Source organism: Sinocyclocheilus rhinocerous, unplaced genomic scaffold (assembly GCF_001515625.1).
Source record: "Sinocyclocheilus rhinocerous isolate Xijiao unplaced genomic scaffold, SAMN03320098_v1.1 scaffold140, whole genome shotgun sequence".
In the NCBI taxonomy this organism is placed as follows: domain Eukaryota; kingdom Metazoa; phylum Chordata; class Actinopteri; order Cypriniformes; family Cyprinidae; genus Sinocyclocheilus; species Sinocyclocheilus rhinocerous.
In genome coordinates this window covers 347676-366347 of record NW_015642053.1, presented here as the reverse complement: position 1 = coordinate 366347, position 18672 = coordinate 347676, and the positions used below count along the sequence as shown (strand labels likewise).

At 37.6% G+C, this 18672-nt stretch overlaps 1 protein-coding gene across 1 annotated transcript in view; it reads right to left on the bottom strand.

The window, feature by feature from the left end:
* LOC107755450 (heparan sulfate glucosamine 3-O-sulfotransferase 3A1-like) overlaps positions 1–7821 on the bottom strand; it is a 45399-nt gene extending 37578 nt beyond the window's left edge. The window contains exon 1 of the mRNA XM_016572231.1: positions 7104–7821. Within this exon, the coding sequence (XP_016427717.1) occupies positions 7104–7675 (572 nt within the window). The 5' untranslated portion in view covers positions 7676–7821. The remainder of the gene's footprint in view (positions 1–7103) is intronic.
* Between the last annotated feature and the right edge of the window lie 10851 nt (positions 7822–18672).

The following is an 18672-nucleotide window of genomic DNA, read 5'->3' as shown; positions in this document are numbered from 1 at the left end:
TTATTTTATTTTATTTTATTTTTTATTTTATTTTATTTTATTTTATTATATTATTATATTTTTTATATAGTATACGTAATATGTGTGTATGTACAACAATGTACAAAAAAATAAAACATACAAGGATCTAAAGTATCATAGGAGTGTTGTGAGGAAAAAAATCATAAGCTAAGTAATAGTTTGATTTCTATTTTATTTATTTTTTTTTTTTTTCTAACCTATATTGCCTTGATAGTTTAGGTCCTTGTATGAAAGTCTTATTTTAGGCTAAAAGGGTCTCTTAAGCCATAAAACCCAAAGATCATGCATGATTCTACGCAGACGCTACACTTTATTTATTTGTTTATTTTTACATTTATATAATTTTCTAGAGTTCAAGTAATGACAAAACTAAATAATAATAAGGTATAATAATAGTCAAGAAGTGTGTATATGAACAACCTTATGCCGAGCATGCTTAATGGGCAACACTTTTCAATCAAACCTCTTAAATTCTTCTCTTTAATTAGGGAAAACTTTTATGATTTAAAAAAAAAAAAACCTACAAATTTTTGCCCATTACCAAGATTTCAATTGGCTTGCAAACATATTTAACATCATTCTTTTCAATATGCTTATGTCTGTGAAAAAAACTCAAAATCTCAATTTCAAAATCTCATGTAAATATGGTTGTGAGGTTTTTAATTTGAAAAATTATTTTTTTAAATAAATGTTTTCCTACAGTTCAGTTAATGAAGAATCATGTCATAAGTGTTCATATTGAAATTAGTGTACAAAAGTGAAGCAAAATCTGTGAGAAGTTTTCTCTTGCTTGGCACAGTTTTAATCACGACCCAATTATGACATTATGATTCATCGCAACATATATATCGCAATGTCTATTGCATCATGAGGTAGTTGGCCGTCACCAGCCATAGTCTGTCTGTGTATATCAGATTGCATGCTCACACATTCCCTCAACAAGAGTTAAGAGACCTCTCGAGTTCCCTCACACAGTTGTACCCCGACGTTAATTTTCACCCTCTTGAAGTCCTTCACTTTTCAGATCCAGTTACTGACCCCTCTCACCTCCAAACATGACCTACATAAAAGGTCTGAACCTTCCTGTGACCCACGTCCGTACACACACGCAAACAAGCACTTTTATACTCTCAGTGTCTCATTGTGAATCACAAGGCTATAACTTGGCTTGAGCTTTAGTTGTTGGCATCTTGCTCTACAAAAAAACAAAGTCCACTTTTAGTCAATTTTAGTCGACGAGTATGATTACATGTGCAATTTTACACTGGTAACAGTGTGGTTATCAAGGAAATGCTTTGAGCGAAATGTGATCAGCAAATCTGCAGTTATCGAAAAGTGTTTGGAAGATTGTAATTATGCTGTTTTAACTGTCTGCTGAAGCGAGTAAGAATTGCAGAGATGATAGTGTTTCTTAGTGTATTTGCGGTAACTTGAGTGAACATGTCACAGCGGTGCCCCTAGCCAAACCAGATCAAAGGCCTCCACACACGCACAGGGGTCTCTTTGTTCAGTGTGATCTCATGTCCCAGCTGGCTTATGTCATCCTAGTGCTACAACATTACAGTACAACCTGCCCCAAGGCTGGCTCAGGTAGAAAACATTATAATAGTCTAATAAAGCACATGCAGGTGTGTGTGCGAGCAGGTGAACGACTGAATAGGATTCCTAATAATAAAGGTTCTAATAATAAAGCTCCATTGTGTTTTTCTTGCACCTTAAGTTCAGCAAAAAACATTTTTGATCTTGTTGGTATTTATATAAGATGCAGAACTAGCACACTAGCAGTTTTGAGTGTGTGCATTTTTTCACTTATGTATTTGAAACCTTTTTACATGCATACAACTTTTGCTCAACTTAAATATGTTTGTGAATCTTCTGTTTGGGTTTATCGGATATAGAATGTATGCAATTAAATTAATTATTTAATTATCATTTACTTGTGGAGCTTTGATGATAATTCCTTGCAAACGATGAATTTTTTTTTTTAGAAATATATTAGTAATAGCATACAGGTATTTGACTTATATTATAGATTACTAATTATTATTATTATTAACAGTTTTTTTAAAGAATTTTTTTTTTCTGTAATACACTTTAATAATCTGAAGATCCATTTTCCGCTATAAATAACCTTTTATAGAAAGGTTCCATGTATGTTAAAGGTTCTTCGTGGAACCATAGGCACCAATAAAGAACCTTTATTTTTTTTAAAATAAAGCTTTACATACAGATATCTGAATGCTAATGAGATCATGCTGGGCTCAGACAACTCTTTGAAATATTCCACCAGCCCAAATGTTAAATAGTGTGTTGAATGCAAATGTAGATGTTACTGACTGTCAGTTTTTACTGTACTCATGTGAATCTGTCCGTACTTCCACTAACACAGGGGTTTTATTTTCCCAGGAACTTTGCCACTGCACTATAAACCACAGGCTGCGTCTGCCAGTGTTAAGTGAACACCATGTTCTGTGTACAAGAAATGGGGTCTGTGCCATGCATCGCTCAAGAACATTCCATTTATTCCAACGAAGTTCACACTACCCTCTGCCAAATGGCCAGCCAGCCTCTTCACAGGTCCTCCAAAACCTTCTCCACAACACCTGTGATGAGAGATGTGTCTATAGCTCCAAACAGAGGCGAGTTTTAGAGCCTGCTTCCAACTTGATCACAAACCAGCTTTACAAGTCAAAGTCTGTTGCTTTGAATACTATTAATGTTCAGAGACATTTGGAGCTTTTGCTAACTAGTTTATTTGCACAATGCAAACTTCAGCTTAGGATAGTTTAAGGAGAAAAATGAGAAGTCCTAAAGAAATTTCTTCAGATGTGTGGCCTAGGAGTTTTCCACATTTTCCAGCTTGAATTTTAAAGAGGTTTTAATGTAGTTTGAGTGGCTACGCTTTGATATGCGTTCCTTGAATCCACTTGAGAGAAACCCTCACCGTAGGGGCTACCAGGGGGGAAGAGTGCAAAGAAACATAAGCGCACAGGCTCTCCAGATGTGTAATTACTTAATTTCCTCGCATATCAAACAATGCTATAATTAAAAGGAAGTATACAATTTACCACAAGTAAAGTGGCCCAAATAATTTATGAATAAAACCAATTCAGTGCGTATGACTATTAGTGCAATACCAAAAGCAAAATAATATTTCAAAGATGTTGTATCACAACTTTATTTGGTGATGTTACAGTGTTTGTTCCACACTTTGAATGTGGTGTAATTGTTCATATGGTTTTGGGCCCTGCATTAGTTGTCAATACATTGTAAAGCTTAATAAACGTACAACCGTTCAAATTTGAACAAAGTTAATAGATTTATTTAGAAAGGATGCATTGAATTTATCAAAAGACTTTTACATTGTTAACATTAGGTTACTTTTTATTTCACAAAAAGAGTCCAGTTTCCACCAAAAAAAATTAAATAGGACAAATGTTTTCAACATTGATAAAAATTGGCTGCAGAAAAACAAAAAAAAATTTAGCTGTGCCATCACATGATGAACACATTACATATTAAAATATATTAAAACAGATAATTTACATTTTAACAATATATTTCCCAATATTACTGTTTTTACTGGCAAAAAAACAAACAAAAAACAACATTGCATGCTGCTTCTGCGTCAGACTGATGCTGGCTGGGCAGGATTTACCGCGAGTTTTTAAAATGGCGATAATCAAACACGGTTTTGATGATAATTAAATTTTAAACGATGATACTAACCGTCAGGGCATTTTTATCGTGATTTATCGTGAAACCGGTAATCGTTCCATCCCTACTGTACAGTATGTTTGGTCAAATAAATGCAGCCTTGGGGAGCATGAGAAACTTCTTTCAAAGACATCTGAAAAATCTTACCAACCTAAAACCTTTGAACGGTAGACTAAGGTAAAATGTGACTGGAAAGTTTACTATATTACACACACACTCTTTAAAGTGTCTCCTCTTCCACAACTGGGAATTATGGAATACAGTATCTACTGCATAAGTCAGGTATTGGAGACCAATGGTAAAGGCCTCATGATTTTATGACAGATGACGGTCCAATTCTGAGGTGTAGCACAACTAGCCATTTAATCAATAACACACACACCCCATGGACACAACAGGTTTCTGGAAGGGTCATTTTAGAAGCCTTGATTGTAACAGACTTTCATTTAAGCAAAGACCTCCCATTACATCAAGCTTTTTAAATGATCTCTTTTTGGACTTGCAGAACAGATTTCCATAACAAAAGCATTGGGGTTTAAGTGGCATTGTCTCAGCACAAGACAGAAAAACGTTTTGTTTTAGCTGACAGTGAGCCGATGAACTGTCAATAATTTAAAAAGGGGTTCTTTGGTAGCCCAAAGAAAAAGCCTGCTTTTCATAATATTATATAATCTAATACTTCGTGTTTTACCTCTCACAGATGTTCTGGCTGCGTGTCTGATTTCACTGTTGCGATGTTGACTGCAGATGGGTGAGTAATGTTTTGACAAGCAACCACAACACTGATATTTGTAGTAGCACTGATGCAGTCTGGCATCATTACAATTACTTTTTCATTTAGTTCTTTGACAGACTGTTGAAAACAGTATAGAAAATGCACAGCACATCTTGATTTTCAGATTTTTCTTCAGACATTTTGCGCCACCAATACGACCAACTGGACACGAGCAACTTAATTGACAAAACACACACACGTCTCACATTCCCACAGAGAAGCAAAGTTGTGTGATTCCTTCACAGTCTCTGTATCAGCCATTACGACACACAAAGGACCTTCATCCCTGCAGATGGAAGTCTCTGTGTTTAAACATTCACAGCCTAGCCTGAAAAGAGTCACATAATTCCAGCAAATTGGACACAGTGATTAGTGCAAGGAGAGAAAAAAAAAACTGAGCCCATTCATAACTTCGGTGGTCGGGAGAACGCAATTATTCCCAGAGGGTTTGACAAAGGGTGAGAATTTATGCCGCAAAAGTAATTTTATGTTTGTTTTCTTTATTTTTAAGACATTTGCACAGATCCATCAAACTGTCACGGCTTGTGCATATATTCAGGAAATGTCTTTCAGCTCATTTGAGAAAAGAGAGTGAGAGAAAAACATTGGCCGCTTAGTTTATTTCTTTATTTTTTCCTGTCTTGTAGAAAGTTGACACCCGTCCACAGTTGTGTTTTAGCTCAAGTAAATCACGCTTCTTAACATTTTCTGCTAGCTTAGTTATTCCACTCACTTTATGTTCATTTTACCTGATGGGCCGCACTTTTAAACACATTTGCTGCAGTGTTTAAAAAAAGTACACAGTACATGCAGACATACTGTAAATGGATGAGTAATCTGGCACATGCTGTTATTCAAGCAAATCATTTTGATGTTGCAGTTATTGTTTTCTTGTGCCATTTTAAATTAAGGGCCCTTCCTTTCTAAAATATGGGGCGTTTACGACTATCAGGCCTGTTTTTCTAGCCTTGTGTCGCATTCCCAAGAATCCTGGCAACTCTTTTGGATGGATGGGATCCTCATGGATATAACGAAGCACAAAGAATGAATAGAATGGTGTGAAAGAGTGATGCTGAAAAGAGAGACTGCACATTGATAAAGGGAGTAAGTGTTTTTAAAGGATTTCTGTATTTATTTGTTTCTTTTTATCTATATTTTCGGGAAAAGAAAGTCCGGAAATCTATCAGAGGAGAAGAGAGGGGCGGGAAAGATAGCATTAGGACAAGTTTGTCTTTGCACTTTTGCATGACCCGGTATGTTAACTAAATCTGGTGGTGAAATATACCTGCGGAGTCAGACAGGTAACCTTTGTTTCATTATGGCCGTAATCCCTCTTAATAACAGAGCTGTGATGTCTGATATGCCCCATTACTCTGAGCAGCAAAAGACAAGCTGCTGTTAAACTCTAACAGCAGCCTGAAGATATGTGAATGAACCACACACACACACACACACACACAATCACCCACCATATAGATGCAGAAAATATACATGTAAAAGCACAACAAAAATACGCTAAAAACGTTTTTTTCTTATATTCTTTAGTGTGTGTGTGTGTGTGTGTGTGTGTGTGTGTGTGTCAAAAAAAATACCACAAAATACACTTTCAGTCAGTGTCTCTCACTTCCATAGACTCAGTTTAATAGATTTTAGCATTACATCTTCATTCCTTAGGTAAAAATTTAATTTAATCTTAAAACAATTATAAAAAGTAGTAAAAACAAGTTTGATGGCAATATTATATATCTTTCTTCTAAAGGATTTTTTCTTAATCTTCTGGTGAGTGAAAAATAGCTTCTTGCACTTTTTAAAATTTCTTTATTATATTTAATGAAAAAATATTGACCTTAAACAGCTATGTGCATTATGTAATATTGTGAGGATACGTTTTAGCTTGTGTTCTCCCTTTAATTTTCTGCAATTCAAAATACCAAAAAGTTCAAGAGATACTTTACAAATGCATTTGATTTTAAAATGAGCAGATGAGATCTGGGCTGTTTTTACACTTTTAATCTCATCTACCAATTACTTAGGAAAAAGCTACAGCAATTAGTGTGAAGCATTTCAATTATTAATGTCAATACTGCCAATACAGTATTATTCAATCAAAAGGGATGGTTTTATTTGCATTTTTTATTTGCATGTTTTTTTTAAATATAATTTACATTTGTTTGAATTAACAAAACTGTGAACTCCACAATTTTTTTTTCTTTTTATTATTAATCTTATCAAATATATATTATTCTAATTCTATATTTACAGAGTAGGCTAGCATTTAGATTTGGCTTGTGTGTACTGTTCGTTTTTATTTCATTTTTTTTAACCACTTGTTGACCTTCCATACAGCAAAATGAAATAATAATACAACTACTAATAAATTATTATTATTATTAATATTAATTTATACAATAATACATTACATTACTTCAGATGTAAAAGATAATAGATTAGGCCTATGGTAATGTTAATATTTCTTCTTCAAGGTCACCAGAGAAAGTATTTATTTATTAGATATCTAATAACAATAACGCATGTCTTTTCAAGCAGTTGTGTAAACTAGGCACATCATCATAATGGAAATGAAACTTACCTGTACCAGTCCATTCCGTTGTCATAGTTACGGTCGAAGAAGTGCGGCTCCGCTCCGACCGCGCGAATATCTGGATGCACGCGCAGAAACTCCAGCAACGCGCGCGTCCCGCCTTTCTTCACGCCGATGATGATCGCCTGAGGCAGCTTCTTACTGCCCTCACCTAACGCACTTAGTTTACCTGTATCAAAATACGATTCTCCCGTCTCCAAATCTACATCCAAAGAGTTTGACATCTTTACGTGCGCCTGGAAAACGTGTCTGTCAGCATCAATAACAGGTAAACCCTCTTCACGGACACTTTCGAGCCGGTGGATCAAGCTGTGGTGCCTCATCACGGTCCATTTCTGAAGAAGTCTCTTTCTCCTCGGCGACTCAAAATCTTTAAGTTTCGAGGCGTAAAATCCCTCCACCGGACCCGCTTCTCTTCTCTCTGTGGGTATACAGGTCCCGCATCGCTCCGTGAGGCAGTGGAGAAAGTATAAAGACGCGAGTATAGACAGCAACATGACCGCGAAGGTCTTAAAGATGCTCTTGGGCGGAGGGTCCGGAAAGACGCGGCTAAATGCCATGTCGGTCCACGGGTGGCATTAGTTGGAGAGACAGCCATGCTAGACTGGCATTATTCAGTCTTGCCATCAAAAAATAAGGCAGAGTTTGGAGCTTGAGAGCATCAAAGGTGGATTAGAGTTCGCACGCGCAGCTCTCCAAAAATCCTTGCGCATATGTAAAGCTCCTTGTCGTTATGTAAACAGTTACTAGTCTGAGAATTAGTTTAGTGCGAATTTTAAATTACTATGTTAGAGGAGTTCATTTGAATTATTTCTGTAATAGTTTGTTTTCAATCCAAATTTATAGCGAAAAAATATCGGAACCCCTTTAATAAGTCCAAAATTCAAAAAAAGCATAATTAAAAAAAAAATGTATCCAGCGTTTGCTTCAAATGATTTGTGAAATTCTGATAAACGTTCATAGCACTAGTAGCTCACACGTGTGTGCCTTGCATCTAACTTCAGAATGACGTCACCTGAAGTGACTGACATGTCGCGGTCCAATCAGGTTCCACAAACCTTTCCCGAGCGCATGTAATTTGCATGCCAGTAACCAATAGGATGCAGGATGGGCAGGGCAGACACCGCCCACCTGTCAGTTCGGCTGAGGAACGGTCACGCTCGTGTTCAAAGCAAATGTCACATTCAGCGCCCGTGGCCACAGCCTAACAAATGCAGGTTTGTAGTTTACGCAAGGTGGTTGTAGAGAAATCAAGACATGGTTTGTAGATTCATAATAATCGCCATATTCACCAAATAAATTAAAAAGTAACTACACTGCTAAGACTCAAATGCCTCTCCAATCAACGTTATAATATTGTTGTTAAGAATGTAAACATTATCTTACAGTAAATCCCGTACTTAAGTCAGGCCAAAATGCTTTATTTTGTTTGGAAATATTATATAGAATTGTAAGCTAATGCTGAACATGTGATAAGCCATTGGATAGAGGAAAAAATTTAGTATGAAACTGATACGTTGTTGGATCTCTTGTGCAAGTGTGTGTTTACACAGTCACGGTAATGGTTTAATAAGATTATTTCAGACATGCATTACTGCATGACTAAATCTATAAACATTATCTCCAAATCTACAGGGCGTGTGCACTTCATCATTTGTGCGGATTGATAAGAGAGAGAGAAAAAAGTTGGTGTTCATTCCATCACAGTTTTCACCACTATTTACAGTATCTTTTATGTCCTTACAGATACCTCACTGACAGAACATTTGGCTCTTCTTTTGCTTTTCCCTTAATCCGTCATTCTTCCAACTCCGATTACACTCGGCCCTCAGCGCACTTCAGGCCACCAAGGACGACTGTCATTTTCCCCCCCGTTGTTACCGTATTCTCTTTCGTTTTAAATAAGGAGAAGAACACAGCATGGTGAAATAAAAGTAAAAGCAGCACATTATTTCTTTACAAGTGAACAAGAACAGAACCAAATGTTTCACATCTGCTCCTGTAGTTTGCAGCATTACCATAAGAAAGCCAAAGGAGTGTTTCAATGCAGTACAGCCCACTGCTTCAGAATAGAGATGGAGACCTCAGTCAAAACACCGGCTTGCTTGTGCCAGATGTCCCCGTGATGAGGACACAATGCAAGGGCTGACTCGCATTTAACAAATCACACCCTGGCCTTTTCGGCCATCCCGGGAGAAAGAAGAGGCAACAACCATAGCCGGGCCGTCCCCTGAGATGCCCCCTGGGTCAGATGTTTTTGCACCTCCATTATCAGTTTCATGATAAAGGAATGTGCGGAAACGCTGTTTCTGAGTGGACAGGCCAGTCCACTGAAATTTAAATCACAGGCTGAGAGAACTTCATTGCACAACATCGTGCCAGTGTTTATGTATTTTTGGGTTTGTCCTTGCAGTTTTGTTACTGCAACTTTTGTAGAAGTATGTGGTTTTTTTGTTCTCTTGAGTAACACAGAAGAGGAAATCTCAGAGCGTAATTATACAGTGCATTTGGTTTGAATCAAAAATGTAAGAGCATATGTACAAATAATAGATAACTCTCTTTTATCTCTGTTATATTTACTCTGGATACTTAGTGTATTGAAATATAAAACAGGCTCAAGTATTTGCAACAAATAATTGCAAGTATCTGCTGTCATTTGTTTAGAGAGTTCAGATATATCCATTTTGAAATCAAAATACAGTTTTTTTTTTTAATGAGATGAACAGCTGTTATCATTCCTTTCCTTGTTTTTGTTAATAGGATCTCAATGTTTTTATGGTCAGCAAGCGTAACCTCAAGTAGACGAGAAGACTTCTTATGCATCATGTGAATCCTGAGCCCCCATGGTTTGCTGCAGTGAAAAGCTTGCTGTAGTTTTCTCTGGACAGCTTTATGTGTGGATTTGGGACATCTCAGCATGAGAGAGACATCTTTACGGCCAGTGCTATCGGAAAAATACAGGGCAGGTAACGCAGTTCAGTCATAGAAACAGAAGGGCATGTGAGGTAAAACTCTGATTTCATGATGTCCAGATAGATAGTTGGACATATAGATAGATTATTGTGCTTTATATGATATATTTGAATACAACTTTTACTTTTCCTGTAATACAGGATTGGCTGGGAGGATTTATACATCCAAAGTCTAAGCAAATGGTTAGGAAATGTATTTAGATACATAAACACATCTGTGGGTCAGCCGTGCAAGCAAAGTGTTTTTCCGGTACTGAAGAGGAAGGATTTTCATTCACAACCGCGGAAATGCAAATAAATCATGCTCTTAGTCAGATTTAAAATGCTGCTTAAATGTTTAGATCAAGATTGATTGCAAAGAACCTCCCTAGGCTTATTTACATCAAATTGTATACCTTTATGAGTGCCAACAATAGACCCTCAATGTAAAATAGATTTAGAGAAAAAAGTGTGACAGTGTTCATTAATCAGATTTTGAATTCCTAATTAAGTGCAAATGTGATTAACTGTGTGTGTGTGATTTAGTGTGTGTTTGCGTGTGTCACACATTCCTACCTCTAAGAGGCAGCAAGACTCAACCCAACTTGGAGAAGGTTTGATAGGCAATATTGAGTGAGAGAGACAAGAGATGCATGGGGGTCATCCATAGAGAATGACTATTGCATGTATAACACAAATAATGTAGTTTAAAAATTATGAGAAGATACTTAAACGCTTCAAATGGACTTATGGAAACGTGATACATGACTTCCACAAATCCAGTCCACAAAATAGAGATTCCAGCCGATAGAAATGATATTGAAACTTGTTAAATTTCCTGTGTAGATCACTCTAATATAATGCTCTGGTCAGACTGTCTCTTTCTCTCTCTCTTTTACATTGATCACACTAATGGGCCTGGCTTTGGAGATGAGTCTCGCAACCTCCCCGTGTGACTCTCATCTCAGCTCTCCTCTACCAGAGGCCCTTTGAGAAGATGACTCAGTCATTAGATGGATTGCTTTCTTACATAAACAAATGTCAGCCGTGTTCCCGACCTCCCTGTTATACTCTGCTGTGGGACCAGAAGCATATGTGATATGAGAAGTGTAGAAACCTAAACAAACTCTTGCAGCTCATTAAAGGCCAAAGAGTAACCGTTCATTAAAAACTAATACAAATGTGTGACTCCCCTTCATGAATTTAAAGGCGAGTCATGTTTTGATGGAATATAAAAATATGTATGTAAATAAAAGTTAAAAAATTAGTAGTTAATAAAAAATATGCCAGCCAGATTCTCGGCCAATTAGATTCTATAGAATTTATTAGTTTTAATTGCTTGCTCTACTTATTTTTTTTGTTCCTTAAAAGCTTATCACTTGTATAACTTGGCAATTTAAAGTGACTAAGCAGAGAATAATTTCAACTATTCCAGCTCTTGGATTTACTACATTCCTCACAAATTATTTTGAGCTGTGCCAGATGTCATTCTTCTCTGTGTTGGAATGTAAATGAAAATACCGCAAATGATGGCACACTACATTCTAATATGTCCTGATTGACAGGTTCTCTGATTTTTCTCAAAGGGTCTGCAAAGCTTTCAGGCAAAAGCTGGAGAGATCTCCCTACTCTTGCCTTGTCCACAACACCAAAGAGAAGAGCTGGAGGAAGCCACTGAAAGCTTCTGCGTAGGTGAAACCTGTTATGATGTGCACTCGTACCTGTTTCCAAGTGTACAAGAGGTTATTGATGAGGTGGGGAGCACTGTGTGTAACACAGTTTTTTATTCATTTTTCTCTTCTACAGTACGACTGTCCAAGGTTCCATCTGAGGCACTCAAGGGATAGATGATAAAATTAGTTTTGGTTTTGCACCCAGTTTATCTCATCATGTTGAAATTTCTAGGTTAGTGCTTAAACTGTTGTAGGGAATGTTGGCGTTCAGTTTAGCCACCTGAGTACACATTACCTGCATCCATTCCAAAAACAGATCATCTTCCTTAATTTGATAGAGTGTGGAAACCCTGCCTTCGACTTTTTGCATGAGCCTTTGACAGCCAAGACAGCTGGATGTAGAAATAACTGTTTTTTGGCACTCATCTTGACTCGCTGATCCTCTGTTTGACATATTGACTCTGAGCAAAAAAAAAAAAAAAAAGTGTGCTATTTGTTGTATTTGCTATTATAATTTGTAACAGAATCTCAAATAGATGTCATAAATGTCAAAAAAGAGGGAAAGAAAAGTGTGGGAAAACTCAAAAAGAGAAAAATGCTCAGAGGAGCTCAGACTGCTTTCTAGTCAAGCCTGAAAACCAGATTCCTAGCAAACAAACTAAAATACAGAAGGTAATAAAATATTTTATTTATTTATTTATTGATTGATCTATGTTTTTTTACCTGAGTGAGAGCACAAGGATATTTTTATGCTAGTTTTTGATAGATAATCAGTTATCATTTGCAATCAAATACTGTAGCATTTTCCATCTTTAAGCATGAACGTCCTCTTCCACTGATATTTACATGCAGGAAGATCTGACCCGGTCACACGGAAAATATGTAATGAACACTATTTGTTAATGTCAGCTTCTAGCCTAATGCTATTAACCAGAACATAAGCAGAGCTCTCATTTAAACGGTTAGCATTTTTTACAAGATCCAAACTGTATAATTAAATTTCTGCCATCCATGACTTGTTAATATTTGCCAGAGCGTGAAAGATACCTTGTTAGCCGCACTGCGTAATCAAAGAGTGATGACAAATTAGAGTGATTTGGCATCTGGGGAAAGGTTGAGCGAGTTAGCAACAGGGTGCTTGTTGCTGCTCTTTTGGCTTTTGTCTTGCCTTGCCTTTCAACGGAAAGCTCAATGGCTCTTTAGGGCAACCAAACTGAATTGAAATGTTTGGTTATGCTTGTCTGTCTTATTTATTGTATTAGAATATTTCATATTTCCTAAGCCGTCTACTTTAATCCATACCTGTTTTTTTCCCCAAGTAATCCAATACTAAAAGACTGTAAAGTTATCCTAATTAGAACCCCTAAAGTAAAAAGTATAATTGAAGAAAAGTTCCCAACTGCAAAAGGAGCGACTCCATTTAAGAATACACTTGAGTGCGACATCAGACGCCTCCAGCACGTTTAAAGGTTTTCACAAGTGCCTGAATAGCTCCACTAGTCTCTAAAGTGGTATGTTAAGGGAGGCGCTGATGGAGACAGGGTTTTTTCTGTTTTGTTTGCTTTAACGCAGCGGTGTAATTGATACTCTGCAAAATTGTGCTGACCTTTTGGTCTCATTGAGCATTGTTTTTAAGCAAGAAATTACAGTCTGGCGAAGACTCAAAGGCGTCAGACTCTTAATTAGTGACTCTGGGTGGGGTCTGGGGTGGTTGATAAAGCATCTGAAGGCACACGTTACACAAGAAAGGAGGTATAGGTTGTGTGTTTGAGTGTGGTCTGACTGATAAGATATCTGTGTTTAAAAATGGTAATGGGAGACAAATAGTTTGTTACTCGTTCGCTCTCAACATCATTAAAACACAAATCTTTTTTTTTTTCTTTTCAACTTAAGTTATTAACCAGTGTATTCAATGTCTAGGCCTTTAAAAAACAGCTAGGCAGGGTTAAACTATTTACATAATAATTATGCTTTAGGTATGTAGAGATAAATATTTGGTTTCTTTAATGCTAGCCAGAAAGAAAGGATCAATTTAAAGCTTTATTTTTTTTTTACAGACGTTTCTGTTTTTTTCTGATCAACTTTTGTTCTTGTTCTCTGATTGTGCATGTGTGTGTGTTTTTCTTTATTAATAGATAGTGATTTTAACAGGTATTTGCAGATTAAGCAGTGTTTGTTTTTCTTTAAACAGCTCAGATGTGTTGCTTTTGTCATTTGGTTGTAAAACAAATTCAAAATTGTGATGCACTTTTGTATCATAAGGAAACAATTCGTAGAAAAGAACATGACTAAGCTTGCCATTTTCTATGGAATTTAAGTTGAAGAAGCCCTAATCATATCAATGTATACATGGTAAGACTGTTAAAACTTTAACATGTGTGTTTAATTGTTTAATGCTGTGCAGACTAGTGCTTTGACTAGTGGTTTCTCTCTTTCTTCTTCTCTCTTACAGTCTTTCCTGTGTAATACATAGGTGAGCAATCCAAAGTGTCCAAATCATGGGATCAGAGAATGAAATTAACTGAACATCTGGATATATAGTTAAGTATGGCGCCTTTTTCAGTCTCCATTTATATCCAAAACCCCCTCATACCAAGCAGACATACACATCAACATGATAATATATGGCATAAAGCCAAACCTCTCCCACACTTTCGTATATCTGTTTCTCTCACTGTCTTTCACTCCGACACACAAGTATACACACACCTCTATTTCCCTCCTGTCCTCCCTTAACATCCAAATGGCAAGCATTCCTTCTTCCCTGTGCTTCCGCTGAAAGAGCCTCGCTCTCTTGTTCAGAACTGTACTGTAACATCACCACTCATGTTACCACCCTTGGGACAAACAGGTGATAAAATAGGACTCTGGCCAGCCAGCTCATCCTCCTGCATCTCTTCTAATGAGCACAGAAAGGGAGAGCTGGGACAGGGAATGGACTCCTTCCCTTTGAACAAACTAATTATCCAGGATGATTTGCACATTTGTTTGCTTGGGAATTTGAAGGGAGGATAGCTTGGGCACTGGTGTGAGCCTCTTGTTGAATACTTGGTTGTCTTTAGAGATTAGCAATAGTGAGCTTTTTTTCCGCCAAACCCCCCATTCCAAATTGCTTTCGCTGTCTTTTTTTGACAGCACGGGCAGCAAACATTCACCGTTCTACAAAGACAGTAAGAAAGAGGAAAAAATATATTATTTAATGAGAAAAAATCCTGTGAGCTGTGTTTTGAGCACCGTTTGACGCTGCCCTCGCTCCCCCCGTCGTCGCCGTGTCAGTGCCACCTCATTTCGATGGCGCGATAGGGGAGACGGGGCCGCCACCACAATTTGACACAACTAATTTAGACCCGGGCTTTTATGACACCCCAGAATGTATTACCTCGCACTGGCGTAATAATAATGGAGAAGCATCAATCAAATGGACCCTGTGCACACATTGTGCAATAAAGCTTATCTCTGACTGCCACAGTCTGTCTGACTCAACCCGGCTCGGTGACAATGAGTCTGTGTGCAGTTCTCTGGCATCAGCTCAGTTAACACAGCATAAATATGCAGTTTAAGGGTCAATGACATTTTAATAAGCCTTCGGCTGACAGATCGAGCACTGGTGTTTGGGAAAGTTTGGGTATATGCACAGGATGGCTTTGGGGAGAAGTTTTTATTGTTTCTTGCATGTTCACATACCACTTTGTTGGCTGATTGTGTTCTTAACATGATAATATATGGCATAAAGCCAAACCTCTCCCACACTTTCGTATATCTCTTTCTATCACTGTCTTTCACTCCGACACACAAATATATACACACTCCTCTATTTCCCTCCTGTCCTCCCGTAACATCCAAATGGTAAGCATTCCTTCCTCCCTGTGCTTCCGCTGAAAAAGCCTCCCTGTCTTGTACAGAACTGTACTGTAACCTCACTGCTCATGTTACCACCCCTGAGACAAGCAGGTGATAAAATAGGACTCTGGTCAGCCAGCTCATCCTCCCGCATCTCTTCTAATGAGCACAGAAAGGGAGAGCTGGGACACGGAATGGACTCCTTCCCTTTGAACACGCTAATTATCCAGGATGATTTATACATTTGTTTGCTTGGGAATTTGAAGGGAGGATAGTTCGGGCACCGGTGTGAGCCTCTTGTTGAATACTTGGTTGTCTTTAGAGATTAGCAATAGTGAGCTTTTTTTCCGCCAAACCCCCCATTCCAAATTGCTTTCGCTGTCTTTTTTTGACAGCACGGGCAGCAAACATTCACCGTTCTACAAAGACAGAGAGTGAAAGAGAGGAAAAAATATATTATTTAATGAGAAAATTTCTGTGAGCTGTGTTTTGAGCACCGTTTGACGCTGCCCTCGCTACCCCCATCGTTGTCGTGTCAGTGCCACCTTATTTCGACGGCGCGTTAGGGCAGACGGGGCCGCCACCACAATTTGACACAACTAATTTAGACCCGGGCTTTTATGACACCCCAGAATGTATTACCTCGCACTGGCATAATAATAATGGAGAAGCATCAATCAAATGGACCCTGTGCACACATTGTGCAATAAAGCTTATCTCTGACTGCCACAGTCTGTCTGACTCAACCCGGCTCGGTGACAATGAGTCTGTGTGCAGTTCTCTGGCATCAGCTCAGTTAACACAGCATAAATATGCAGTTTAAGGGTCAATGACATTTTAATAAGCCTTCGGCTGACAGATCGAGCACTGGTGTTTGGGAAAGTTTGGGTATATGCACAGGATGGCTTTGGGGAGAAGTTTTTATTGTTTCTTGCATGTTCACATACCACTTTGTTGGCTGATTGTGTTCTTTCTCCTTCCTTCTCCTCTATATTCATTAATTTTACTTTGACTCTACTGGCATCTAATTTTAGTCAATGAAAATAACATTTTAGTTAATAAGAGTGCAAAATCAAACCAAATATTAAAACATGTCATATACTACTATTACATTTTTTTTAATTTCTCACCAAGTCTACAATTGTTTGATAAAAAGTACAGTGAAAACAGTAATGTGAAATATTTACAATTTAATTAGAATTTTAAATTCTATTTGAATATATTTTAAAATGTAATTTATTACTGTGATGGCAAAACTGAATTTTCAGCAGCCATTACCCCAGTCTTCAGTGTCACATGATCCTGCAAAAATCATTCTTATAAGCTTATTTGGTGCTCAAGAAAAAAAAAAAATCTTATTATCAGTGTTGAAAGCTTTTGTGCTGTTTGAAATTTTTGGGGGAACTTTGATACATTTTTGGGGTTTTTATTGATTAATAGAAAGTTCAAAGGAACAGAATATTTTTTTTAAATAGAAATCATTTGATACATTTGTAATGCATTCTTGTTCAATAAAAGTATTATTTTATTTTTAAAAATCTTACTGACCCCAAACTTTTGAATGATAGAGTATATGAATTTAAATGCATCATTATTTAACGTGGAAAAAACTACTACTTTTTCCATCCTCATTGTTAGTGCATAGTTAATATCTAGCAGTGTTATATTTCATATGTTTGTAAACAGTATGTTTTAACTAAAATTGGTTAATTAATACCATGAAAAAGTTCCCATATTTTTAAGATAAGCCTTGCCCCTTTCTTTGCCTGTACATGTATTTACTCAATCTCTCAATTACTTATTCTTTGCCATCTTTCTTGACAAAGTTATTTTTTCCCCCTTTCTTTTCTCTCCAGCCCATCTCAAAGTTCCTTTTGTGGTGTAAACAGTGATGTCATGGGTGGTGAACACCTGGAAATCTTTGGAGCTCATGTCACAGTGTGTTTAGATGAGACGTATGGAGGTGTGCTGGCTCAAAGCCCTCAGCATAGCAGGAGATGACCTATTTGTTTGAGCTGATTAATGTCCCTGCCTGCTGAACTCAGGGTTACATGTTCTGGTTGGTATGGCTGCCTGCTGATAAGTACTGCTCTGCTGATTTTCAGACTACATCAAGAATGCCTTTCGTTGACAAATGCTATCAATTTAAGGCAAAAGGCATTTGTAATCTGCTTTAATACTATTATTTTTGTTGACCTTTTGCCCGTAGAGTCACCAAACGTGGCAGCTTTTACCTTCCCAGTTTTGACAGCAATGTCAAACGGTTGTAGCACATTGGACGAGATTGTGTTTGGGAGTCCTTGTGTCGATCAGCTTTAATTGTTGCCATGACAAGGTCAGAGACCCCCTGCCATTTGGAGGCAGTCAGGCTGGTCTATAAAGGCTCCAGTTGGGCTAGAACAACATTAGCTTCATGCAACCAAACTTTCCGCCACACACCACTACATGTATGCCAGGTTCCAACAGTGAATTCTCTCTATAAGCTCCACAATATCTTGGCTATAGATCTAAACTGGCAGTACGCAGAGTTAACTTCAAACTCCCTGACACCAGGGATGAATGCAACTAGCAACATTAGCTTAGAAACTTGTCCACTATATAGTCACCCGTTCTCTCATTAAACAACACACATCTAAAGCTGTAAATTTAACCTAGCCATACTGTAAAGAGTTATAATCAGAGCTAAGTAGGCGGAGCGGACGATAAGACATAGAGGCTCCAGTCATTATCACCAGGGATATTGGGTTTGATCCTCTTGCCTACAGACTGAGATACATTGTCTTAGCATAATGGATGTTGTCTATCGGTTTAAGAGTTGATTGTTAGGCATCATCCATATTGATCACGTGATCAGTTATGGCTCAGACTGAACATTACATGAGTTGTTGGCTCATGATAAGAATGTGTGTTTGTGTCTATGTGTGTGTTTTAACCCTGTATCCAAGTAAAATACCAGTTTACTGACAATGCAGTCACGATGGAGAGCATTCCAGAAATACCAGACATCACTAGCGACGTTTTGTGCAACTGCGGAGTTAAATGTGGTTAGGCAAACATAAACGTATGTCCACTGTATGAACCCGATGACGTATT